Source organism: Eptesicus fuscus, chromosome 1, assembly GCF_027574615.1.
Source record: "Eptesicus fuscus isolate TK198812 chromosome 1, DD_ASM_mEF_20220401, whole genome shotgun sequence".
In the NCBI taxonomy this organism is placed as follows: domain Eukaryota; kingdom Metazoa; phylum Chordata; class Mammalia; order Chiroptera; family Vespertilionidae; genus Eptesicus; species Eptesicus fuscus.
In genome coordinates this window covers 71700466-71727890 of record NC_072473.1, presented here as the reverse complement: position 1 = coordinate 71727890, position 27425 = coordinate 71700466, and the positions used below count along the sequence as shown (strand labels likewise).

The 27425-nt window shown below is 44.1% G+C and overlaps 1 protein-coding gene and 1 pseudogene across 1 annotated transcript; both read right to left on the bottom strand.

The window, feature by feature from the left end:
* Window positions 1-1084: 1084 nt before the first annotated feature.
* Window positions 1085-16278, bottom strand: GPRASP3 (G protein-coupled receptor associated sorting protein family member 3). Its single transcript, XM_054720921.1, has 4 exons — window positions 16252-16278; window positions 5726-5822; window positions 5097-5165; window positions 1085-4784 (listed from the first exon to the last, which is right to left on the bottom strand). The coding sequence occupies exon 4, from the start codon at window positions 4483-4485 to the stop codon at window positions 2851-2853; it is 1635 nt and encodes a 544-aa protein (XP_054576896.1). The 5' UTR covers window positions 4486-4784; window positions 5097-5165; window positions 5726-5822; window positions 16252-16278; the 3' UTR covers window positions 1085-2850.
* A 2748-nt stretch (window positions 16279-19026) lies between these two features.
* On the bottom strand, window positions 19027-20585 carry LOC103302175 (60S acidic ribosomal protein P0-like; annotated as a pseudogene).
* Window positions 20586-27425: the final 6840 nt, after the last annotated feature.

The following is a 27425-nucleotide window of genomic DNA, read 5'->3' as shown; positions in this document are numbered from 1 at the left end:
CCGGGGGCTGCCGCTGGCCTCTGGGGTGTGCCGAGACCCTGGCGGTCACTGCTGTGTGCTGCCCGGGGTCCCTGCAAGCCCCCAGCCTGAGGCCCATGGTCAAGGTTGGCTGCTGGCCTCCCCAAGCCGCTTGCAAAGGCTCCTGCACAAAGCAGCAGTTTGGGGCCACGCCCCCAGCCAGGCACCTAGGACCAGGGGCTGCCGCTGGCCTCCTGGGTTTGCCAAGACCCTGGCGGCCACTGCTGCGTGCTTCCCAGGGTCCCTGCAAGCCTCGAGCCTGGGGCCCATGGTGGGGCTGGCTGCTGGCCTTGGGGCATTTGGAGACGGGATGTTCCCACCCCGCCCCAGAGGCTTTCCAAGCTCCAGCACCAAGTGGCAGATTGTGTCCACGCCCCCAGCCTAGCGCCCTCCACAGGGGGATGGCTGCTGACCTCTGGGGTGTGTGGAGACCCTGGCAGCCACCACCACGTGGCAGGGACACGCCCCTAGCCCAGTGGACACAACCCAGGGGCTGCATGAGCTGCAGAGAATACACCTTTTTAAAAAATTTTTTTAGTGATTTTTTTTATTTTTTTTTAACAGAGAAGAGGGGAGAGGGATAGACAGTCAGAAATATCAATGAGAGAGAAACATCCATTAGCTGCCTCCTGCACACTCCCCACTGGGGATATGCCTCCAACCAAGGTACATGCCCTTAACAGGAATCAAACCTGGGACCCTTCAGTCTGCAGGCCCACGGTCTATCCACTGAGCCAAACCATTTTGAGAGTAAATACCTTTTCTGACAACTCATTGGCTAAGCTCCCTGTAGACCACCAATTGCAGTGTTCTTGGTAATTTGGGTTATAAGAATCCAAGAAGGTAATCTAGGGTTTTTCCACCACACTCTTGAAGGAAAAAATGAAGGTCCCTTGAGGGGTCCCAGATTGGAGAGACTACAGGCTGGGCTGAGGGACAACACCCCTCCGCTACCCTCCCCTCCCTGCCGTGCACGAATTTCGTGCACCGGGCCTCTAGTATGTAATAAAAGATTAGGCAATATGCACCAACTGTTAACACACACACAAATTGAGTGATTCAAAAATATGCTGCAGTAACACATTTATTGACATGCAAAGATATTCACAATATACAGATAGTGGGGGGAAAGCAAGTTATAAACATAAATTTACAGTATGATCTTGTGTTAGTTTCTTGTTTAAAAATTTCAAAGCATATAACCTACTATTTTTGCACACTGGGACATTCTCTTCAACTCAGATCAGGGGTTGTAGTTCCTACCATGAACTGTAGAGAACACAGCCACAGTCCAAAAGTCCTGGGGATGCTTTCTGAACCATGAAGACTTCCAGGAATCACTGTTATGTCAGTTGAGACAGCAGCTTCTCTCCTAGCTTTCCTGTTCTGTGTTGAGAAAGCTGCAGTTCTGGGTCTAAATTTCTCCGATTAAGTCTATCCTGTAGTTTTAGCTGGTACAAATGCAGAATGTAGACTAGACTACTAGTAAATGATGGATCCTTTTGACATTTCATGACACATATGAAATAGAAAAAAATCATAAAAAATTAAGCTATGATTTTGCAAGGAGGAAGCAGTATTTTTAAAATGTAATGTATGAAACAATGTACAGAATGAGTCATTCTCTTGACAAAAAAATATAATCAGGTTGAAAAAGATAAGGATATAGCAAATTTTACTTGCTAATGACTCCAAATTTACATGTTATTCAATAGTTTTGGGTACCTACTACTTTCCAGGCGCTGCCAGTTCATATCCATACACTCATCCCAGACTTTTCTCCAGAACCCAAATGCCTAATGGACATGTGCATTTGGAGGAAGTAAAGAATTGCAAAACTGGCAGGGGCATTATCTACAGCAAAATGAATCATTAAAACCAGTCTCTGAGCCTTCAATGCCACCATCTAAAAAAGTGAGATGACTGTAAAGTAGCATAGTAAATGTTTGTTTGTTTTTAATAGAACAGCTATGCCACCTGCCTCTATGGGAATCTAGGAAAAAAGTATTTAACCTCCCCAATTCTCATTGGCAGTAATCTACAATGAGTCATACAAAAAAGAAATAACTACCAGTACCTAGACTCACAGGACCATTGCCAAAAGAGGGGAAAAAACTGTATAGTGCCAACACATTTTCTGACATAAGAGCAGGTATTTAGCAAATGTTTCCTCCTTATACCTACCTCCTTTCTCTTCTGTGAAATGACCTCAACAAATGAAATAGCCTAACAATGAGTTATAAATGTAGTAGTGGCATTTAAAAGTGAATCTTACATTTAATTAGGATTCAGGGCCATTTCTAGGTTGTAGAATATGCTATATGATGTAGGCAGAATAGGAGGAAAATGAATTCTTATATTAAACAACTTATAGACACACCTACCTCCTTTATGTTGAGAGTGTACATTTCACAATGAATGTGCAAATGCATGTATGATCTGTTAGTTATCTTTTGGTGTGTATATGCCTTACTTCTGCAACTAGATTATAAATTAAGGCTATTTTTTTGCCATTTGAAGCCACAAATGGATCTAAGCAGATACTAATGAACAAGTTAGCTTACTTAGGATGAACTGGTTCACTAATTTATTAAGTAAAACGTTGAAAAGTGCCCCATCTACACAAGATAAAAATCAACATTTTCAACTCACAATGTAATAATACTTGATACCCCAAAAATGGTCTAGCTCAAACCTAGAGACTACCACAAGTGTTCAAGATGTCATTTATAATGTGCACACTATAACAAACAAAATATTATGCAAGGCTCTTTGAGAACAGACAGCCTATCAGAATTTGGAGATTATTCTGTGTTCTATTTCTGGTTCATTTTACAGTGTTTCAATAATCGCTTTAACTTCACGGAAAATGTCCATGAGTGTACAGTAACTAGAGTGATCGACAACTACAATTGATCCCTTTCTGATATGCTCCTTTATGTTAATAAATATGGCCACAGTACTAACGAGATTGGCTTTTGCTTCTTTCTGGTTAAAGACTAGTTTTAACGCTGCCAATGACCTTATATTGATCATGTCTCTGGCTGCAACTGGGTTTTCAGACATATTCAAAAGTACCTTCAAAGCAAGATTTCTGGTTTTACGATTTCCCTGGGAAATCAAATAAAAAAGATCTGAAAGATAGCAGCCAACAATATGGTGACGGTTAATATCGGTAGTCAGTTGCCCCAGTATTTTTAAGCCAGATTGCTGTCCGGGTGAGTTCAAGGGAAAACACATGGTTTCCTTACACATATGTTTAACATGTAATTCAATCCTGCGGTGTCTTTCATCCCCAGAAGGATTATTCAGTGTAATTACAGCATTTTTTCTCATTTCAGAGGAAGGAAAACTAAGCAAGCTTTCAATAAGTGTCACTACACCGACCTCATTAATGAAATCTTGGGCAAATGGATGAACCTTAATGACCCCCATTGCAATTTGAGCTACTTTATGAATGAGAGGATCAGTAGTTGACTCAAGTAAGGCAACAAGTTTTTCAAATTCCTCAGAATTCATGTAACATTCCATTTTGCAAGGACAAGCAAATGGCTTAATCCCATTCATCTCCCTGATCTTGATTTGGCGTCTAATCTCCTCTATAGTCTGCATGCAAGGGTCAGAACCAAACGGGTGCTCCGGGAGAGACTCTGCGCATGAGACTATGCTCTTAGAAGAGCCCTCTGTTTCCTCAGGCACCGCATGAGCATTTTCCTCAGATGAGCCCAGGACAATATATGAAGGAGACCTTGTCTCAGGTGTGACTTGAGATCTAAATCCTAACACTGCTGGAGTTACAGCAGGGGCATTGGGCCAGATAGTTACCTCAGACCAGTCCTTGGGCCTATCTTTTTCATTAATTTCATCCACAGGCTGGGGCTTAACTATTCTGCTCACAGGTTTAGGATTAGGGTCAAAACTAGTTTCATCTCCATCCCAAAACCAGTTCCCAATAACATTCTCTTCCTCCTCCTCTTCAGCCCCTGACCTAGCTTTATAGCTAGTGCTGGCCACAGGCTTCAACTTCTCAGCACAGGATGGGGGACCACTATCAGCTTTACCTTCATCCTTGGCACTGGAACTATTATTAGTCTCTTCTCCATTCCAGAACCTAGAACCCACACTGGTCTCTTCCCCAGCACAGGTATCAATACCAGCCTTATCTTTACACATGGACTTGGTCTTAGCACTGGCCTTAACCACAGAACGACACCGAGACACTTGAGTGGCCTCATCTTCAACTTTGGGACTGAAATTTGCTGGGGCTCTTTCTTTCCTTTCACTAACAATCTTCTTCTTAGACACTGCCTTCACCTCTGCCACTGCATTTGCCTGAAACTCTGGCTTGGCCATTGCTTTGGCCTGGGTCTTGGCTACAGGTCTGCCTACGCCAGTAGCTTCCCTCTTTGTTTTAGCTTCTACACCAGCCCTTTTTGCAGTTTTGCCCTTGTTTCTTTTCCCACCCATGGTTAAAGCCCAGTTGTATGGATAGCCCTATAGTCTTGGCCTTGGTTCTCAACGAGTCTGAGGTCACTATTTTGACACTTTCACGGGATCAGAGACAAACTTTGTAGCAAGAATTAGAGTCAATTGTCAGTTCAGCAGTCACACAGTCCCCTTTCTGGACACAAAACTTCTGTCAATGATACAGACAGAGGGCAGAGGCACTCAGACTGAGGGAAGATGATGGTTCCTGAGTGTAGACTTGCTGAAAGTGAATATCTTCCACCACACCAAGGCCACCACAGTCACCGCTGGAGATGGACCTAAGATGGAAGAAGGAAATGGGCTTTAAGCCTTTTCTAACTGTGCTCATCTATGCAGACAGCCAAACAGGACATGAGAGAGTAGAGATGGACTGTTCGGTAGGAGAAGTGGGAGTTACCTCATTTTATCCCTTCCACACTCCCACTAACGCCCAACATCCTGCTCAGGCACTACCACACTCTTCTCTGCATTAAGTAGGATCAGGGATGATGGGAAAGTTTGCTGAAAGTGAGAGAGGCTACAAAACACCCAGTGCCTTTGGTATACACCACTATACTATCCAGGTCTATCCAGGTAGGCCTCACACCAACCTGCACTGATCTTCCTTTCTTGATTGCTTCCAGTGTTGATAAGCCCTACAGCTGAAATCACAGGCAGACCTATGGACAAAAACAGGAGGGACTGGAATTCAGTTTCAGTAAACAGACATGCACTTTGGTTTCTAGACCCAACACCTAGGTATCTTTCCAGATCTGGGGCTTTAGCTATACAGTTGGCCCTTGAACAATGCAAGGGTTGGGGTGCTGAAGTTGGAAATCTATGGATAAAGTCGGCTCTCCACATACATAGATTCCCAATCAGAGTTGAACCGTGAACAATGTAGGTTTGAAATGCAGTCAGCAGAACTGTGTGGATCAACTCAATTGTGGTAAACTGAAAAAAATCCTCATATAAGTAGACCCACGCAGTTCAAACCCATGTTGTTCAAGGGTCAACTGTATGTTTCTGGCTTTGTCCTCCTCATGGTTTCCCTCCCCATTTCCTGGGTGTCTGTCAATTATCCTATAAGCACACTCCTGTCTCACCCCCCCTCCCCGCCCCCCATTTCCTAAACATGAATGTGAGGGCACAGCTGTCTAGAATGCTGGAAGACAATGGCTCCATCTGTCTCACCCACTTCCCAACCCCAATTAGTAGGGGTGCTCATGCTCACACTCACCTTGGATCCAAATGAACAATTTTGGTCTTCTTTCTTAATTAAATTCAAAGTCAACAGCTACATACAGATTTCTACAGGAACAGATAAAGGAATAAACCTACAGAGATAAACAGGCAGAGGAGAGAAAACAGAAGAAACTGAGATGGCCCAACACCCATGACAAGTGTTATAACATATGCTTTTGTACATTCAAGGTCATGTTATATGTTTCCCATCTGTCTGCTCTTGCCCAATGATTCCCCATTCATCCCCCTAAGACCTGCAGTTTGTCTAATTACATACATCTCCCAACTCTGAAGTCAGTCATTTTCCCAGCAGAGGCCACACCTCTTTTCCCTGAACAAAAATATGAGGTGTAAGAGTGGGTAGTGAAAATAGGCAAATGTATTTAGAAAGAAGGCAGTAAAGATAATGGGGACTATTCTTTCAATAGGATCTTTGCATGCCCAAGCCCTTTCTTCTCTATGCATACATACTAGTAGATCCTATCTCATTCACCACCTATACCAGCCAGCCCACAGTAGGGGACCTCAGGAGATACTCTCTTTCCCACCAAAGAACAGTCCTGTAGCTAGAGATGAGTCATGCCATACAGAAAGAGGGAGGAGTTTTCAGCAAAACACCAGGAAAATGTTGACAATAATAGAAAAATATCAGGTTAATGGACATATACCCAGAATTCAGGACTTAACACCTCCTTTTCAAGAATCAGGAAATAAGTAAATAAATGTCTCTCAGCACCCCTGGTTCCTCAAGTATCCAGCTTTTGTGAGATTGCCTCTGCACCAAAATGAGAGGCTGTGAAGGGTTTATGGAGATGGAATTTAGTTTGAAATAAGCAGACTGACTTCATGCATTAGAAATGGACTCTTCAGAAAACTGTCCCCTCTGTTCTGAACCGCCATTACCTCAATATATTAAAGTAGGCTGGGGTGTTGAGTAAACAGTTGCCAAATAAGAAAGGTGAATTAACAGCACATTATTTGTTTATATGGACCCTTCCCGTGAAAATCGATAGGCTTCTCAGCCTGTCATTTGCTTGAATTTAATTTGGTGCAAGATCTAAACATGGAAGGAAAAAAAAAACTGCTGTATTAAGAGGCGGATAAACATTTCATTTTGGTGTATTCTTAATTTAACTAGTCTTACTTGTGCTTAAATCGCCAGACCTACCACGCAAACATGAGGCTTTGGCATCAACGAGGTGCCTGTGGGAAGGGAGAGCACCCAGAACGCAGGGCCCCAACAGGCCCCTTCCCACAATCAGGGCCCCGAGTAGCCATCGCCCCCGCCCCGGCGCCCCCGCCCCGGCGCCCCCGCTCCGCCATTTCTCCCCCAGTAACCGCCCCTCAGCCCTCTCCCAGCACAGACACCTCGACGGCGGGGCGCCAGGAGAGCTGGCTGGGGGGCAGCCGGCGTGCTTCGCCTCGGCAGACGCCCGGGGAGCCCCGCGGCCACCCTGCGCCTTGGGCCGGCCCGCGCCGCCTCCTCGCCAGGGTCCCCGGCGCTGCGCGCCTCTCGGGGACCGGCGCCGACAGCCCGGGCGGCCTCCTCCTCGCCAGGACGCCAGGGTCGGGGCGCGGGCTGCAAGCTGGTGGAGAGCGGGGGCCCCCCGCCGCCAGCCCCCACTTGCCTCACAGGCTCAGGGCCCGGGTGGTCGTCCTCCCCGCCTCTCACAGCTCCTCACTCAGATCCCCACCGCCTTCCGCGCGCCCCGAACCGCAGAGAGGCGTCCCGCCCCCGCGCCGCTGCACCAAAGCCGGCAGGGCAGGGGCTGCGCAGGATGCGACAGAAGCGCTGGCAGCGAGGGTGTCGGGAAGGGGGCGGAGGGATACGGCACGAATGGGCTCGACGCCCCCCCAGGCCCACCGTAGTTCCGACCCGAGGGGGCGGGGCCGGGCCAGAGGAGACCCAGCCGGGGGGGGGGGGGGGGGGGGGGGCAGGTTGGCGCCAGGCCGCCCCAGAGGACCAACGCGGCCCCCTGCCTGGCGACCACCCCCCCTGTAGTGCCCTTCCTGGCACTGCAATCTAGGGGGCAGACGGGCGGGGGTCTGGGCGCCGGATCGGGAGGTCCAACGGAGCTGCGCTGGACGCGGCAGCGGAAGGATACAAACCGCCCTTGTTCTGTGTGAATCCCCAGACTGCTCTGTCTGCCTGCCTCCCCCTCCATCCCACCAGCCGTCCTTCCTGACGCTGAGGGGAGAGGAGGGGCTGTGGGGACTGCAGGCTGTGAGGGGGAGAGGAGAGCCAAACATATTTTAACTTCCCTGATAATTACGCAGTCTGAAATTGGGTGAATAGACCCTCAGCAAGAAGTTTTATGTTAGGCTGGTTAGCAGTTGAGCTGTGTGTAATGTTTGCTGTAGCTGTAGGTGCCAGTGTTCAGATTCCTCTAGTGTCCTTATTTTTGTTTTCCTTATCTTTGGGCTTTCCTAATTACTCCTTGCAGAATCTATGCACATTATAGCTCCTTTAGCTGTACTCCTATTATACTGGACACTTGTGACATGGTAAAAATGTGTGAAATGTTCTATAATCTTACAATTAAATTCTAGTCCTTTGTGGGCCTTGGTCCCTAGGCTGTGTCCTTCACAATTATTTCCTAGCTTCTTTCTCCCTCTTACATGAAAATGGAAGACTAGAGTGGGGTGGTTAGGAGGAATGCCCTTCCTTTATCAGAGATAAAGCTCTGGGAAAGTACTAGTATTTCCACTGCAGAGTAGGTCTTGTCATGGAAAAGGCTCTGGGTGTATTTCACAGGAGCACACTTCCCCTCCCACTGCCAGAGCCATCAGATCTTTCTGGGGTCTTCACTGTAAGAACCTGCTAGAGTTCCTGGATTTACTAGTAAAGCCCATGAAACCTCTAAGACTGCAGTTTGGGTTTCTCACTCTCATACTATCCCACACTCAGTCTCCAGCAATTTGTCAAATTTACTCTTTAAGTCTTCTGCCCTGTTTATGTCTCTAGCTGTTTGTGCTCTATGTAAGGACAGATAGGTTGTGACTCCCCAGATTTTTCTTTTCTCCAGAATTCGGGGTGGTCATTTGCCCTGTGACATGTTTTCTTATGGGTCTAAGATAAGTCTTGGATTCTCAGTTTGTTCAGTTTTTTTCTTCTTCTGGTTTTCAGTACAAGGGCAATGACTTCCAAACTATTTACATGGTAACTGACATTGGAAAGCTGGCCTATGGATTTTAACCCTGTAGCTAAAGGCCAGTGAACAGCTTTTGTCCTATTCTTCTCAGCTGAACTTCAGATCTGAAAAATGAGAAACTATCTAATATTCTGAAATACCTGCATGTATCAGGTCTGTCTAGTTCCTTTTTAAAATGTCATCTGGTCATATTATGGGGTAAGCTGGGGTAAGTAGGGAAGAGTAGATAACTCCATGATGACTTTTAGTGGTCTTAATTGCTAAGACATTGCCCTGTGCTCTTTATTACTATAACCTAAATACTTTGTAATACACTGTTTTGCCTACCATAACTAAGCCCTTACTAAAAGAACATCATTTTTGCATAAGTATGCCTCCCTTCTCCTTGTAGTCATGTGTCTCTGGGAGGCTGATCCTAGTTCCAGGGTTGAATCTGCATTGTCTAGGGGTAATCCATTCTCTTGGTACTCTCTGGTTTAGGAAGGGTGATGATCTAACCCTGACTCTGCTCAATGAGACATTAGGAGAAGACTGCAGAATAACGAAATAAAGTGTCCTCACTCATAAGTAAAGGAAATCAGGAAAAACTGTCTTCTTTTCTTAGGAAGTTGCTTGACTCCTAGAATCACTGCAGCCATCAAACTTCCAGCCTTCAGATGGAAGCTGATACTGTGAATGGCAGAAGGAGATAGAATAAAAAACAAGTCCTTAGCTGAATCAAACACCCATCTAGGCTTCAGTACATCCAATATCTGAATCATAAGTTTTCTTATTTAGTTTTAGTTCAGTTATTTGTTATATGAAAATGGAACAATCTTAAATGTATGCTCATGTAGAATCTCATGTACGCTCAGGCATAGAACAACTCTTCAGTGAATAATAGTTCCTGACTTTTCTCATCAGTGAGCACCTACTTCTTAAACCAGTGGCAGAACTCATGTTTCCATGTGAAAGGAAAAGTGTAATTCTGAATGCCTTGCCTAATGATTGCTAGAGGTCTGACAATTGTGACAATTGCTAGAGGTGTGACAATTGTGATATAAAAGGAAAGCCTTGGGCAGAAAACCTAAACCCTTACTTATCTAGGGGGGTTCAGAGATACATTAAATACTTGAGCTCATAGATAAGTCTGGTTTCAATTTTGAGTCATTGTGTGAAAGTGCACCCTTATGAAATGTCCATAATATCAAGATATCAGAGGTTATCTGTGTTCAATTCAGAGGCCTGTATTGAGTTTGAGAAAGATAAATTCATAGTGTCAACAGAAAGGTTTGGTTAACTTTCCCCAGGCATACTGCACTAAGCAACACAGGTATAAAAACAGTTGGATATTTGGGATTTATCAAGAGCTTGGAATTTGCTAGGACAGTGGAACCAGGCACTACATGATAAGGTAGAAGCATAGTAAAAATGATGGACTACGACTGACCATTATGCTGGGTGTAGAGAGTACCTGGGAAGGCACATGAGCATTTCTTTAATTACTGTCAGCTGAATCCAGTGGTATTGGCACAGCCACGTCCTGGAAACACGCCTTGCCAGAGGCAGGAGTGTTGTCAGCTTGACCTTCAGCCCAGGTGCCAGGGGGTGGGTTTCGTTATCTAAATCCAGCCAAGCACCAGGAATGAATACAACTCCGGCCCACCCAGGATGCACATAATCTCCTTTGTCCTGACCTTTAGTAAAACTTCCTGGTTTTTTTTTTTATAATATATTTTATTGATTTTTTACAGAGAGGAAGAGAGAGGGATAGAGAGTTAGAAACATCAATGAGAGAGAAACATCGATCAGCTGCCTCCTGCACACCCCCTACTGGGGATGTGCCCGCAACCGAGGTACATGCCCTTGACCAGAATCGAACCTGGGACCCTTGAGTCCGCAGGCCGACACTCTATCCACTGAGCCAAACCGGCTTCGGCCTGGTTTTTGCTGTATAAAATAAACATGCTGTATTGGCTCTGGGTCCCTGTCTTTCCATCAGAGGACAGCTGTCCCACCCAGCCCCAGCTTTTTCCTTCCATCTCTGTGTCTGTCTCTTTCATTTTCTTAATCCCCAGCAGCCCCTACTCAGGAACCGAACCACTCTCTAGCCACGCTGGACATGGAGAAGAGAGAAATATTTACAGTTGGAAGGAAGGAAAAGCTGGAATAGACTGATACATAGGAAGAAGGGGATAAGGAACAAGAGGTCTAACTATACACAGGTTTCAGTTTCTTTATGATGAATAGAGTACTTTGCTACAAGCTGTAAGTGAGACAGGCTAGTATGTCAGAACAAGTGGAATAGGAAAACTGAACAAACTGGCAGAGCAATTTATAGTAGATACAGAAGGTCATCTCCCCAGAGATAACATCTAGGGCTTGGTTGTATTAGAACTCCAAGCCCAGAAAAGCAGCAAAACCAGGTAGGTGACACCAGGACCAGCTGCAATGACTAAGGACCCTGCCCTGACACTGACCAATCAGTGGAGACCATAACCCTGAAGGAGCACACCTAGAAAACTGATGAATATTCTGCTGAGACACCCCCCCTAAGATTCCTGCCTTCAAGAAAGAGATAAAAGCTTCCAAAGGACCCAGCACTCACCCTCTCCCTCTGGGGAGCAGCCCTTGCCATTCCCTTTCCCCTCTTCTTCCCTCCCTTCTCCCTCCCACAGGCACACATCTCCTAAACTCTAAGGGACCCCATGAGACTTGCATCCAGGGCAGCAGTGGGCAATGGCAGTTCATCCCCTGAACCTGACCCCAAGTCCCCCTTTTCTCTGACTTATTAGTAAGCCAAAGCAGACCAGCCTAGGCTCATTTCCCTAGCCCTTTATTATTTCACTGTCCCCAGCTTTACTAGTAATAAATGTCCTCTAAAATTCACCTGGACTTGTGTTGTGAAATTGTTCCTGCATGAGGTCAAGAACCCACACACCATGGGTCCGCCCTAGTCAGACCCTCTAAGGGCCAGGACCCCTTTCCAGTAACATAAGGAAAATCTGATGATGAAGATAGTGACAGTGATGATGGCAGCTTTTAGTGATAATCAGCACTACAGGGATATAGACATAGCATAGTGGTAATGCACACCAACTCCAGATTCAAACTACAAAGGTTTGAATCTCAGCTCTTCTGTTAATCAGCTCAGTGAGCCTGGCCAAGTTACTTAACCAATCTGTGCCTCAGCTTCCTCATATGTAAAATGGGGACAACAACAGTATGTACTCCATAATTTTGTTTTGAGGATTAAATAAGTTAATACATTTAAAACCCTTAGAATAGTATCTGGTACAAATCAAGCACTCAATATATCAATACTACTATTATAAGTAACAAAAGGCTCAGGTGTTCCAGTCAGACAGATGACTTTGATTCACACTTCCAGAGTCCAAGTTTCTTCCTCTATATTACCTCTATACGAATTCTGTCTTATTCATTAAAAAAAGACTCCAGTACATAGCATAAAGAAACAAATGCTAAAATAGGGGCAAATAAAAAACTGTGCAGAGGAGTTACTTCCTACCAAGGGGCAAACAGTAAAGGTGAGAGTATCAGAAAGACTTCAAAAAGGATGAATATGTTTCCCTAGATCACTGATGGGCAACCTTTTGAGCTTGGTGTGTCAAACTTCGCCAAAAAACTGAGCATAACTCGGGTAGTGTGTCACTTTGAGGAAAAAACTAACTCCAAGACTCTAGTCGCAAATGTTTCATCCTCAGGAGCAGCAAATGTTTCATCCTCGGCATGCGGCCGCCTCAGTGGCCGCGTGTCATCAGAAATGGCTACGCGTGTCAGTGCTGACACGCGTGTCATAGGTTCACCATCACTGCCCTAGGCAGAGAAAGGATTGTGAGAGTAGTGATGATTGAGTGAACATTGGGGAAAGGCAGAGTATAATTGGGTTGGGAAATAACAGCCCAATGTGGCTTGAGTGCAGCAAAGTAGAGCAGGGTTTGGATTAGGGTAAGGTACCTGAGAGTGAGTACCTCCTCAAACTGTGTCCTTATCTTATTCTAGTCCTGACCCTGACTTGGAAGAAAGTGTTGGGAGATGGAGTTGGAAAGGTGGAATTGTATGGAAAGATGAGAGCCTTGAAACCCTGCATCGAGAACCTGGTAGTATTTTATAAATGAGATCTCACTGAAGGTTGTTCTTTTGAAACTGGGGACAGAGAGTGTCAGTGGGTGCTGAGTCCAACTGTGCTGTAAGAAAATACCTTTCTTTCATTTATGACTGGAGAGATGACAAATCCACTCTAAATTTATCTCCAGGAAGGTCAACTGACATTTAAAAAAAAAAATCCTCACCCGGAGATATGTTTTTCATTGATTCTAGAGAGAGACAAAGGGTGAAGGAGAAAGAGAGAGAGAAACAACAAAACGAGAGAAAAACATCGATCAGTTGTCTCACATAAGTGCCACAAAAGGGGACTGAACCCAAAATCTGGGTATGTGGCCTGACCAGAATCGAACCCGCGACCTTTTGGTATACAGGACAACACTAACCACTGTGCACATCGGCCAGGGCTCAAATGACATTTGAATGGACCCTTATTATCTTATTACATGAGATCCACGTAATATTTATCCAGAAAGGGGGCAGAAGCAAAAGGGGCATGTGAGTGGTGAGGTTTTTACTTCAGCTATACCCCAGAAAAATTGAGGGATGATTCTGGCCAAGGAGTGATCAGAATATAATCATCTTCATTTTTGGACACACACACACACACACACACACACACACACACACTACTTACCCTGCTCTTTGGCTGAGACTAAAAAATTCCATAGGTGTGAATAGCTTAAGTATTTGCTTACCATGAAAGTAGGACTAAGAGGTATCCAGCAAGCCCACAATGTGAAGCTCCCCAAAATTTAAACACATTGCCCCCAATAGGAATTCTAGGCTGAGCGAATTCTGATAAGAAAAAAAATTATAGAGAACTTTAAAAATTATGCAGGCATGTGTCACAGAAACATATGCTGCCCACCCCCCATAATATATTCTGCTGGGCTCTGCCTCCTTCATTTTAACTTATTTATGTATGATGCATAGGATCAGAGGTAGGTTTATAGATATTAATCCAGCGGTGGCTGCCAAGAGAATGACACTTATTCTGACATCAATTCTTTGACACCAACTACCTGGAGTTAGCATTAGACTCCACAGATTTAAGGCAGTCCTTAATACTGCCCCCATTTCAGATAAGATGCCAGTTACAAGTCTTGGGGACAATGACCCATGCTTCTGATTCAGGGGTTCCCATGACCCTCTCAGGTTTGATAATTTACTAGAAAAACAGAAGTTATTAAAAGTACTATATTTCACATTATAGTTTTATTATAAAGGCTACACATAGGACAAGGTCTGGAAGGATCTTAGACACATAGCTTCCATGCCCTCTTCCCATAGGTTCAGGGCAAATCACCCTCCCTGGATATCAGTGTGTTTACCAACCAGGAAGCTCCACAAAGTCCTGAGTTTTCATCGGGGATTCTTTATATATGCATGATTAAATCAATGGCCACCCGATTGAGATCCAAATCCAGCACTCCTTCCCTCTGTGGTCTAAGATTCTAACCTCTAATCATGTGGTTGGTCCTTCTGGTGACCAGCCCACATCCTAAAGCTATCTAAGGGCCCACCGTAAGTCAGTTCATTGGCAAAACAAAGACACTCCTATCACTCAAGAATTCCCTAAGGTTTTTTAAAGTTCTGTTCTAGGAACCAGGGACAAAGTTTAGATAGATTCTTTCCATACCACACTATGTTTGAGGTAGTCTCTTTTGTCAAACTCTATAACCACACACACATAGACCAGAGACAACAGAGCTTAAGCCAAAAGACCATAATCTGAAAATTGGCCCCAATACTTATCTTACCAGCACTATATTGCTGGAGAGTGGAGGAAAGAGAATAACAAAGGAGGCAGGGATAAGAGAGGAGGAGTCAATCCTAGGCCTCAGTCTCTGTAACTTTACCCCACAAGTCCACTGCTCAATCCTAGCTTTTAAATGTAAACATGAGGGCCTGAAGTAGTATTACAGCATAGTTTCCACTCTACTAGTATACTGAGAATAAAAATAAGGATATGAGTAGCTTTAGGGAAATTAATTACTTCCTAGTGACACTTTCCTAAACTGCCTTGGCGTGTATCGTAGGGGCATCAGGGGTTCCCATGACCCCCTCAGGTTTGGTAATATTCTGTTGGAAAGAAGACAAGAACTTTTCAAGGGCTGCCACCTAGGATGAGACCAAAGGAACAAGTCCTAAAAACTGGGCAGAGAGCAAAACATCTGTAGAGGGGAATCTACAGGACCATCCACAGAGCAGTTTCTGCAACTGTTTCCCAGAAAGATCCTACTCTGAAGCCCAGAACTAAAAAGTCAGGGAGCCTCAAATGGAATAGCCACTTTTGTATTCCCAGATGGGAGGGAGATGCTGCCCAGGGCTGAGATCCAGATATTCTCTTGGGAGTTTAAAGCTTGGCAGTATCCCAAAGAGAAATCCTCTGCCAAAGGTCTCAGCATCTAGGTTCCCTCCTCCTGAATCTGTCTCCAAACCCTTCTCAAGAGTTGTTCAAATTGGGATTCATTCCTCTCTTGCATCTCCAGGGAGCTGGAGCCTTGGAGCATAAGGCAGATATATTCCCCACCCCCCTTCTTCTCTTCCCTCCTCTCTCAATTTTGAGCTGGTCACGATTTCCAAACTCTAGGCTCCCCTGAGCTAACTTCCTCCATGTGTCCACCTCCCTCACCCACACGTAGAAACAGAATCACACAACACTGGGAAGGGAGCCTGGGGGTAAGGAGACAGGTGTTCAGAAAGCAGGAGGGTCTCAGGCACTTCCTCTACCAGGATGTAGTCCAGTTCCCAACCTTTGTTTGGCCATGCCTCACCTAAGCATCTCTAAAATCCTGATGCCCGCCCCGTGACATATAACTCTTATTATACAAAAAGTGAACTCCTATTCTCATGTAGGAAGCCTAAAAGGCCATTAACTTGGTCTAAATAAGATTCCAAAGAACATGGCATCCATGAAAGAGAAAAATAAAAGAACAAAAGGACAGTTGAAGTACTGAGGAAGAAATCACTATGAAATTGTTAAAAAATAATAATATGAAAAATAGCAAATAAAGTTTCAAAACATATAATAGAGAACTGAAATGCATAAATATGTCACAATACATATGCATATACTGTATATGAGGCCCCTAGAACCATAAGAAATGCAAAAAATTCACTGTTAATAACTCATTCTCGAATTGCCCCCCTTAAAAATCAAACTGCCCCCTCCTGTGGGGTGTGTGCCCCACGCAGGGAACCACTGATCTAGTCTCAGCCACCACCTCCTGTAGATGCCATTTCCAGGTCTCGAACCCACCTTCTGCGTTCCTATCTCCTCTGCAAGCGACCACCGCTTCTCTCCACTTGTGCCTCCCGCAGGATGACTTCCTGCTTCTTGAGCTCCTGGACGAAAGACAGACCCAGCAAAGACGCTCTCAGTTGCCCGCGGGGCTGTTTTCTCTATCAACAAATACTGTATTTCTGGTCTTCTGCAACTAGGTTTCAGGCTACTGCGGCGCGGAGAGACAGCCACCCACCCACCATAACATCCTACCAGTCCTCCCGCAGCAGTCGGACGATCCTCAGCCTTCCTGACTCTTTTCAGTAGGATACACCTCTAGGCCCGCCCAAAGGCGAGCGCGGTCACATGATCCACCGTCAGACCATGTGACCATGCAGTCCCTTTCTGCCACAGCCTCCTGCAGTACAGGAAGGAGAGCAGAATCTTCTGCCTCTGGGATTGAGCTGCTGGCTATGGAACCTGAAGCTCCTGAGAATGGTGAAGATAGCTAGAGGAAGGCTGGATTTGGAGCCAAAGCTTCAAGTCCGAGGCCTAGTTCTTGTTCTATGGGAGCCCAGGGCTGGCAAGGAACATTGGATGAGGAATTTAGAGACAAAGTGACTTTATTATTTCTAAAATTCAGGGTGCCATGTTAAAACACACACAAGATCTGTCCTAAAAATTATTGCATGGCAAAAGAAACATTCAAACTCCAATTTCCACCATCAGGATGATCCCTATTAACACTTGTGGTTTGTGAAGGGAGGCAAAACTGCCATTTTTCCCTATTCCATAAACCAGTCATTTTCAACCAGTGTGCTGCAAGAATTTTTATATTTTTATTTTTTTTAAAGAATTTTTAAAATGTGCAATATCTGACTATTTAGTCAGGGGCACTGACCTCTTTCCCCTTAGATTGTCAAATAAAAAAATTACATCAGCCAACACAACAATAGCTGTCCTGTGTGAATGAATCACAGTTATACCTGTTTTTTTGTGTGTCAAACTGGCAAAAATAGATATTTTTGGTGTGCCGCAAACTTTTAGTCATTAGTTTATGTGTGCCATGAGATGAAGAAGTTTGAAAATTGCTGCATAAATCTTGCATATTACAAGGGGGAGCACGTTGAACTGTCAGAAAAATTATACAAAACTTGGGTAAAGAAAACAGGTTACTGGATATCATTTCAGTGCAGGGCTGAGCTTCACTTTCTGTTGATTGAGCAGGCTTTCAATTCTATGAGGCTGATTCTAACTTGTAGATATTTTGTCTAATAGATATAGAAATGATTTCTGTTCAGTGGAACAGATAACCTCAATGTCTAAAATTTATTGCCCTTATGATATTAACCAGTTTTGTATTTAACCCAGCAATGATATCCTAGCATTTATTTTCTATGTATGTATGAAATTTAACGTACTATATTGTTTTTATTATATTGTATATATTGTATACACTTACCTCCTTCAACAATTTTCATAATCTTAGCAGTTCATTGTGCTGAAAAATATTTCATGTTCATTTTTAATTTGAATTATAATTTAATCTTTTAAAAAATTAACAGCATCCCAAGACAGAAAATAGCATTTCCACCATGTCTAAAAATAATAAAATGTATTTATCACAAGTCTGGATTCCCTCTCCAAACCATTTATATTCCTGACTTCTGCAATTTCTATCTGAAAGTATGGTATGATATTTTTACTTATTATTGTAGAAAAATACACATAACATAAAACCTATCATTTTTTAAAATATATTTTATTGATTTTTTACAGAGAAGAAGGGAGAGGGATAGAGTTAGAAACATCAATGAGAAAGAAACATCAATCAGCTGCTTCCTGCACGCTCCCTAATGGGGATGTGCCCGCAACCAAGGTACATGCCCTTGACCGGAATCAAACCTGGGACCCTTCAGTCTGCAGTCCGCAGGCCGACACTCTATCCACTGAGCCAAACTGATTACAGCAAAACCTATCATTTTTAAGTGAACAATTCAGTGGCATTAGGTACATTCACAATTGTTACTCCAAAAGGAAATGTTATCTTTTAAATGTAATAGTCATGTAAAAGAAGTGCCATCTTTGTACAGTCAAGAGAGTATATAAACTTAGCAACCTTGATAATTTATTTTTCTTTAAAGCATTTCATTTAAAAAGCTAGTTTTTCTAAGTCTCATGGGAGTCCACTTTTAAAAAATATATATTTTGATTTTTTACAGAGAGGAAGGGAGAGGGAGAGTTAGAAACATCGATGAGAGAGAAACATCGATCAGCCGCCTCCTGCACACCCCCTACTGGGGATGTGCCCGCAACCAAGATACATGCCCTTGACTGGAATCAAACCTGGGACCCTTCAGCACACAGGCCGATGCTCTATCCACTGAGCCAAACTGGTTAGGGCGGGAGTCCACTTTTCTTTCAAACTTTTCTAAGTGGTTTTTATCTCTAAATATTCCTTCTAACAGAAATAGTTTGTTTATTTATATAAATACTAGTGGCCTGGTGCACAAATTCGTGCACATTGAAAGGAAATTAATTAGAAGATATATCTTAATATGACTATTTGCCCTTTCTCTATAATAGAGGTATCAACCAAATTCATGATCAACAATGACAGATCAAAACACACACGTACGAATGGCACCAGCAAGAGCTTTATATGTATTGTGCATGCACAAGTCAACTTAGCCTTTATAGATAATAGAATAAACTTGCTTAATTAAACCTGCTTTCAGATTTTTTTTTGAGAAGTAAGCCTTTATTTCCTTGTTTTCCAAATAGTTGGCTGAGCTGGTTGCTTTTTGGTAATTAATCAAAGAGACCAAATTCCATATCCTCATCTGACTCCTCCAACTCTTCCTTTGCTTCATCCTTGGCTGGGGCTGCAGCAGCAGCAGGAGCAGCAGTGGTGGCGGCGGCCACAGGGGCAGCAGCCACGGAGCAGATGGATCAGCCAAGAAGGCCTTGACCTTTTCAGCAAGTGGGAAGGTGTAATCGGTCTCCACAGACAAAGCCAGAACTCGCTTGTACCCATTGATGATAGAATGGGGTACTGACACAACAGTTGGATAACCAATCTGAAGGCATACGCTGGCAACATTGCAGACACCCTCCAGGAAGCGGGAATGCAGTTGCCTCTGTGATGTCAAGCACTTCCGGGTTGTAGATGCTGCCATTGTCAAACACCTGCTGGATGATCAGCCCAAAGGAGAAGGGGGAGATGTTCAGCATGTTCAGCAGTGTGGCTTTGCTGGCTCCCATTTTGTCTCCAGTCTTAATCAGCTGTACATCTGTGGGTGTTTCTCTCTTTTCTGCATCCAGCATGGAAAAGGAGCAGGTCTGGTTCCTGAGTAGAGGAGCTGGGGGTTAACCTTTTGCACTCGGATGTCGAGTGTGACTCGACACGGTTAACATTAGAATAAAGGAATCGAGAAAAAAGCAAGCGAATGCAAAGGGTTAAGAAATAAAAGAAAGAGACAAGACGCAGAAATAGAAACAAAGCTGGGAGCCGGGTGGGACACAGTCCTCTCTGATGGAGGGACAGGGACCCAGAGCCCACGCAGCATGTTCATTTATACTCCCAAATACCAGGAAGTATCACCAAAAGTTAGGATCAAAGGAGATCATTTGCATTCTTGAGTAGGCCCAAGCATTCCTGGTGCTTGACTGGATTTACATATCAAAGTCACACTCCCCGACACCTGGGCTGAAATGAAGGCCAAGCTGGTAACACTCTTGCCTTTTTGGCAAAGCATGTTCCCAGAGCGATGCTCTGCCTGTCGCCCTGAGTTCAGCTGACAATAATTAAAGAAATGCCCATGTGCCTTCCCAGGGGGCCCTCTGCAACTCAGTATTTCAATGGTTCCCCTGGAGATTTTAGTGATGATGCCTAAAGCCTGGAAGAAGGAGGTTTTCTCTGGCCCCAGACCAGTGTTCTGGGCTGGCACAGTGACTCCACACAGGGCAATGGCACCAGCACGGGCAGCAGCTGGCACCTTATTGGCCAGCAGCATGTCCCTGATCTCAGTGAGGTCCTCCGTGGTGAACACAAAGCCCACATTCCCCCAGATATGAGGCAGCAGTTTCTCCAGAGCTGTGTTGTTTTCCAGATGTCCTCGGATGGCCTTGTGCATCATGGTGTTCTTGCCCATCAACACCACAGCCTTCCCACGGAGGGACATGCAGATATGCTGCATCTGCTTGGAGCCCACATTGTCTGCTCCCACAATGAAGCATTTTGGATAATCATCCAGAAGTTGTATGATCTTAAGGAAGTAGTTGGACTTCCAGGTCACCCTGTCTTCCCTGGGCATCATGGCAGTGTGTCAGGGATTGCCACGCAGGGTTTAAAGACGATGTCACTCCCACGAGGATGCCTGGTGAGAAGAAGCACCTGTTTTCTGATTTAGCTAAACTTTTTCCAGCCCAGTGAAACACCCCAACTTCTCTTTCAGGTAATTGTTAGCAACACAGCAGTAAATATCAACATGAAGCAGATTATTATTGTAGATCACTCAGGGAGAACAAAGGGTAAAGTACTTAACTGCAGTAGTGTTTGACTATATTCTGTACAGTGAGAAAACCTGAAGTCATTTTCAAGGTCCACCATTCCTTACTTCATTTCAGTCGGGTCAAGTTTCTAAGCTTTCGAAATCTCCATTTTCCAGCTAATGAAAAGAAAATAGTATCCCACTGAGTCTCCTATCTACCTACTCCAGGACTTCTGTGAGGATCAAATGAGATGAGGCACGGGAAAATGCTTCACAGACATTTGGTTAACGTGTAAAATGTTTCCACCTGTGCTCCTGGGCTGAAGAAACTCTAAGGAGGTTAGTTGCTAGGGAGAGGAAGCCAGGCGTTGCTATGTGATGTCATTACCAGGAACCTACCACAACCGGTCCAGGCTGGACTGGGCTGTGGGCTGCATTCTGCGCTATGGGGTCTTGGCAGCATTGGCTATGATTTGGTGGGGTTTCGTTCCAGGGTGGTGGCGGGACCTGTGTCCCACTTGGGAGTGTTAGTTTGTCCGTGCCAGGTCCGTGGTGCCAGCCAGTGCGTGTCATGGCAGCTCCTGCGTTGAGTATCTGCCCCCTGTTGGTCAATGCACATCATAGTGACCAATCAGACCATAGGAGGAACACTTATTAGCATATAAACCTTTTATATATATAGATATGTTCCAACATGTCTTCCTATAACTTGAGGCATTAGAAGCATATTAAATGAAAAAAAAAAAAAAAAGCCCTGTGCTATTAATTTTTCTATCTCCCTGATGTCTGTCTTCAACCTTTTGCACTCGGATGTCTAGTGTGACTCGACACGGTTAGCATTAGAATAAAGGAATCGAGAAAAAAGCAAGCGAGTGCAAAGGGTTAAAATATTTTTTATCATGGTAGATTTTATTCGACTTTGGAATATACGATGTTTCTTAAAAAGTCACATTGAAATTGCAAAGAAGTTGTTTAGTCACACACAAGTTTTTAAAATGAGATCTAGCCCTAGCTGGTTTGGCTCAGTGGATAGAGCTTCCACTTGGGGACTGAAGGGTCCCAGGTTTGATTCCTGGTCAAGGGCACATGCCTGGGTTGCAGGCTTGATCCCCAGTAGGGGGCATGCAGGAGGCAGCTGATCAATGATTCTCTCTCATCATTGATATTTCTCTCTCTCTCTCCCCCTCCTTCCTTCTCTTTAAAATCAATAAAAATATATTTAAAAAAATAAAATGAGATCTAGTATTCCATAGATCAGCAGTCACCAACCGGTGGTCTGGTGGTGTTCGGACCACTGGTGGTCCATGAGAAAATTTTGGTAGTCCGTAGAAAAATTTAGACAATATTTGCATTTTTATGTTTTATTAATCCTAATAAAAAATTATAAACAAAAAATATTCTAAGAAATTCTTATATTCTGACTGAATGACAATTTTTGCCTTTACATTGCACTAAATTCACAAAATGTACTAGAGCAGGGGTCCTCAAACTTTTTAAACAGGGGACCAGTTCACTGTCCCTTAGACTGTTGGAGGGCCGGACTATAGTTTAAAAAAAACTATGAACAAATTCCTATGCACACTGCACATATCTTATTTTGAAGTAAAAAAACAAAATGGCAGAAACACCCGCATGTGGCCCGTGGGCCGTAGTTTGAGGACGTCTGTACTAGAGTCTAGTACATTTAATGAATTCCCCTTTCTAGTATCTAGAGAGGGGGAAACAAGAGAAGTGCAAGTGGCTTCAGTATTGTTTCGGCCATTACAGCAGTCACCCGCTCCGCAATTACTGATTCTCATCCGATTGTTTTATTTTATTTGTCTATTGTATGTACTAGTAACTGTGTATTTTCTTTAACTTTTATATTTAATGACATCAAATAGTTTGATTTTAATAACCATCTTTTCTTGTTTGGTTTTAGATTTGAATGAAATAAACCCAAAATGAGTGAAAAAAAAGGAAAGGAATATTTGGCATTTCTTTAGTAATACAAAAGATAATCCTATATAATAAAGAGCTAATATGCAAATGGTTGTCACACCCTTGTGCCCTTGTGCCGGGGCCAGGGGACCTGAGGCCAGGCTGGGGGACCTGAGGCTGTGCCCCCCCGCCCGGTGGGGCTTGACGGGGGACCTGAGGCTATGCCTCCCGCCCAGTGGTGCTTGACAGGGGACCTGAGGCTGCGCCCCCCACCCTGCGGGGCTTGATGGGGGACATGAGTCCGCCCCCCCCGCCTTGCGGGGCTTGATGGGGGTCTCGCACAATTTTGAGGTGCGCATGGGTGGGCGGGGACTTGAATCTGGGTCCTGTGGTGCACCCCAGACTCTGACAGGAGGGAGATTTTCATATACATTTTACTAATTTTCTTTCATCTCTGACACTTCTATTATAGAGAAAGGGCAAATAGCAATATTAAAATATTTCCTCCAATTAATTCCCTTTTAATGTGCACAAATTTCGTGCACCAGGCCACTAGTGTAATTAATAATAGTAACAATAGTAATATGTGTACTTTACTGTGAGCTGATGAATGAATCAGAGTCTCCATAGTCCTTGTCAGGCACCATTAGGAAGAACATTAGAACTGGAGGCGGAGAGAAGAAAAAACTCAAAGTATCAAGAAAATATGATTCAAATTACTTGAAATTTGGATCTGTTCAAGAACCTGGTAGTGAGCTGTGGATCCACGGCTGCTTTGTGTTGTGTGTTCTGAGAGTTTATCCAATGATGCCATGAAACCTTTGAAACTCGAAGACACTTGCAATCAAAACACCCAGATTTATCTAAAAAAACACTTGAATATTTTCAAAGAATGCGTGAAAATATGCAAAAGCAAGTACTTGCTCTAACAAAAATGACTGTTTGTAATAAATCCTTATTAAAGGCTTATCTGATAGCACTTCAGATCACGAAAAATAAAAAGCCGTATATGATTGGAGAAGAATTCATGAAGCCTTGCATGTTATAAGCCTGTGAAGAGGTTTTGGCAAAGCAGGCTGTCTAGAAATGGAAAGCAATTCCTATGTCTGCTAACAATGTCAAAAGCAGAATTGAAGACATGGCTGAAGATATTAAAAATCAAGTTATAAATTTTTTTGCCCAAATGATTTTCCTTTGGCTTGTTTTGACACCATGTATGTTTTACCTGGGTGACTTGCTGTTAGCATTACAAATGAAAGTTAATTTTCTAAAGTAAAAATTTTCTAGATGTAATTTATTTGCAGGATATTTTTCCTTACATGATATTCTTCTACTATCCCCCCTTTTTTGGTTTAAATATTGGGAGGCTTTTGGAAATTTTATGCTGTAATCTTGATAGCTTTTAAATTTTACTTTTTTGCACTAAAATGTGACTGCTTTAGGTTCATTATATGTTACGCAATTTTACCATGAGATGAACTACCAATAAAAATTTTAGTTAACACTTTTAACTAAATTTTTTTAAAAAATATATTTTATTGATTTTTTACGGAGAGGAAGAGAGAGGGATAGAGTCAGAAACATCGATGAGAGAGAAACATCGATCAGCTGCCTCCTGCACACCCCCTACTGGGGATGTGCCCGCAACCAAGGTACATGCCCCTGACCAGAATCGAACCTGGGACTCTTGAGTCCGCAGGCCGACGCTCTATCCACTGAGCCAAACCGGTTTCGGCTTAACTAAAATTTTTATTGGTACTTCATCTCATGATAAAATTGTGCACCATGTAATGAACCTAAAACAGTAATATTATAGTGCAAAAAATTAAAATGTAAAAGCCATCAAGACTACATTATAAAATTTTCAAAAGCCTCCTAACATTTAAATAAAAAAAGGAGGGTATAGTAGAAGAATATCATGTAAGGAAAAATAACCTGTAAGTAAATTACATCTAGAAAATTAATACTTTAGAAAATTAATTGTAAGGCTAAAAGCAAGACACCCATGAAAAACACACAAGGTGTCAAAACAAGCCAGAGGAAAATCATTTGGGCAAAAAATGAAATAGGATCCCAAGTCAAATTTATAGAAAATATTCCTTTATTAACTTTTGGTCGAGAATATGTTTGTATATTTTCAGAAAACAATTCTGAGACCATGTGGATTCCAGCAACAGAGAGGAATCGACAGGACTACTCCAGCCATGAAGACAGAAGAAAAGCAGTCCAGAGATGGAAGATGCTGACGTGGTCTTCCCATACTAGCAGTTAGCAGCTGTGCATCACTGTAGGTTGCCCAGGACCAAACCAGAGAGAGTCGGACCTGCATTACCACCATTTGTCCACCATCCAGAACTGTAATGTCAGTGCTGACAGGTACACATAAGGAACTGTTGGACATTGTAATTGGGTCTCAAAAGAACTGTTGGCCCAGAAAGAAACTCACTACAGACTGATTCATTTCCTGTCACCATAACCATTATTGCTTGTCTCATTTTCGGTTCTTATAAGTGTATTTCTAATAGCACATGATCTCACTCATCTAGTGGAAATAATGAACAACACAGACTGATGAACAAGAACAGACCCAGAAACAAGGAGGCACGGATCAGACTGTCAGGCCTCAGAGGGAGGGTATGGGAGGGTGGGGGTAAAGGGGAGAGATCAACCAAAGGACTTGTGTGCAAGCATATGCGCCTAACCAGCGGTTGGGGACAACAGGGGGGTGGGGGCATGTGTGGGGAGGGGTGTGGGATGGGAATGGGGGGATGAGGACAAATATGTGATACCTTAATCAATAAAGAACTTAAAAAATAATAAAAATAAATTTGTTAAAATTTAAAAACCTTTGAAGATTTTATGATTAAATAAGTATTTATAATGTTGTTATATTAACCTTTTGCACTTGGATGTCGAGTGTGACTTGACACGGTTAGCATCGGTAGCAGCTTGAGAAAAAAGCGAGTGCAAAGGGTTAAACTAGGGCCCAGTGCACGAATTTGTGCACCTTGAAAGGGACTATGGGTCACGAGGCTGTGGTGGGCACAGGAGTGGGTCTCGGCCCATCCTCCACGCCCCCGCCCAGGCCCCCCCACCACCATGGCCCTCCGGTCCCATCTGCCGGCAGCCCCACTCCCGCCGCTGCCACTCCCACGTGCTGAAGGTGCCGGCCCCACTCACACCCCACTGATGGCTAGCAGTAGGTGTGAGTGGCGGATGCTGCCCTGATTGCCCCTCAGGAGCAGGGGGAGGTGGAAAAGCCCTCAGGGGCAATTGGGCCAACAGCCACCGCTAACACCCAATGATGGTGCCAAGATCGGGACTGGCACTGGGCGCCAGCAGTGGGTGCGAGCAGGGGCTCCGGTGGCAGCTGTGGGTGTGAGCGGCGGCTCTGGTGCAGGCAGCGGGTGTGAGTGGGGCCATCACCAGCATCAGATGCGAGCGGCAGCTGCAGACCCTGATCACCCCTCAGGAGCAGGGCGAGGTGGAGAAGCCCTGAGGGGCAATCAGTGCCGGCAGCCACCGCTCATACCCGCTGACAGTGCCGGGTGCGAGTGGGGCCAGCACCTGCAGCAGGTGCGAGCACCTGGCGGGACCGTGGTGTGCGGGAGCAAAGAATTTTCAGTGACCACCAGAGGCTTACCCTGATGACAGCGACTGGTGCCCCACATTGTCTGGCACCACCACTTACCTGCTCCATCATCCTGCTTCAGCCAATGCCCACCATGTTCCGCACTCTGCCACCTGTTGCCGATGCCTGCCATATGGTCAGCATACGTCATAGCGACCAGTTGTTTGGTTGTTCCACTGTTCAGTCTATTTGCATATTAGGGTTTTATATATATAGGTAGGTGCATTTCATATTAATAAAATTGATCTGATAATTTTACAAATGTATTTATTTTTAAAATCATATTAGTGGTCCGCGGGATTTGAAATTATGAATTTAGTGGTCCATGAGGTCTGAAAGGTTGGCGACTGCTGCCATAGAGGATGGTATTCTTCTCTATTTCACCAGAGGAAAAAGCATCAGTGTCATTTCATGCCAATAAATAGATCATTTTTGAAAGATGCATGGTATTTCCTTAATACTTTCTTTGGACTAGTATCACAAAGAAAATCTTACTCCTGACTCCAGTTCATTTGCTATCTTACCCATTCATTCTTGTTGTTGTTCATATATTTTTATTGATTTCAGAGAGGAAGGGAGAGGGTGAGAGATAGAAACATCAATGATCAGAATCATTGATCGGCTACCTCCTGCATGCCCCACATTGAGGATCAAGCCTGCAATGCAGGCATGTGCCCTGACCGAGAATTGAACTGTGACCTCCTGGTTCATGCGCCAATGCTCAACCACTGAGCCATGCCAGCCGGGCCCCATTCATTCTTTCCATGGCACTGAAGCTACAACTTTATTTTGAGTTATAAAATATGTAGATTTGGATACCTTAGCTTTCCAAACTGGCCTCATTTCAATGCATCCTTCAATAAACTTGTCTCACCTATTCCAGGCAGACAGGATACATCCACGTTACTAAAACTGATTTTTAAATTATATATTACCACTGGTCACTTCTTATCCTATGCTTCAGTGACCAATTTAAGGGGGTCCCTCTTCTCTGAAACATTCCTCAAGTACCACAGCCCACACAGTAAATGTCCTCCTTCCTAAACTCCAGAAATGGAATTTTCCAATGAGGGTATGCTTGTCATACTTCTAACTATTTATGTTTGTAAGTGTGTACAATGTATCTGCACCCGGATTTTAAAGTGAAGGGTCACTTCTGCCAATTT

Bases quoted from the DNA above. Each gene is read 5' to 3' on its own strand.
- GPRASP3 (XM_054720921.1), bottom strand. From the start codon at position 4,485: ATGGGTGGGAAAAGAAACAAGGGCAAAACTGCAAAAAGGGCTGGTGTA.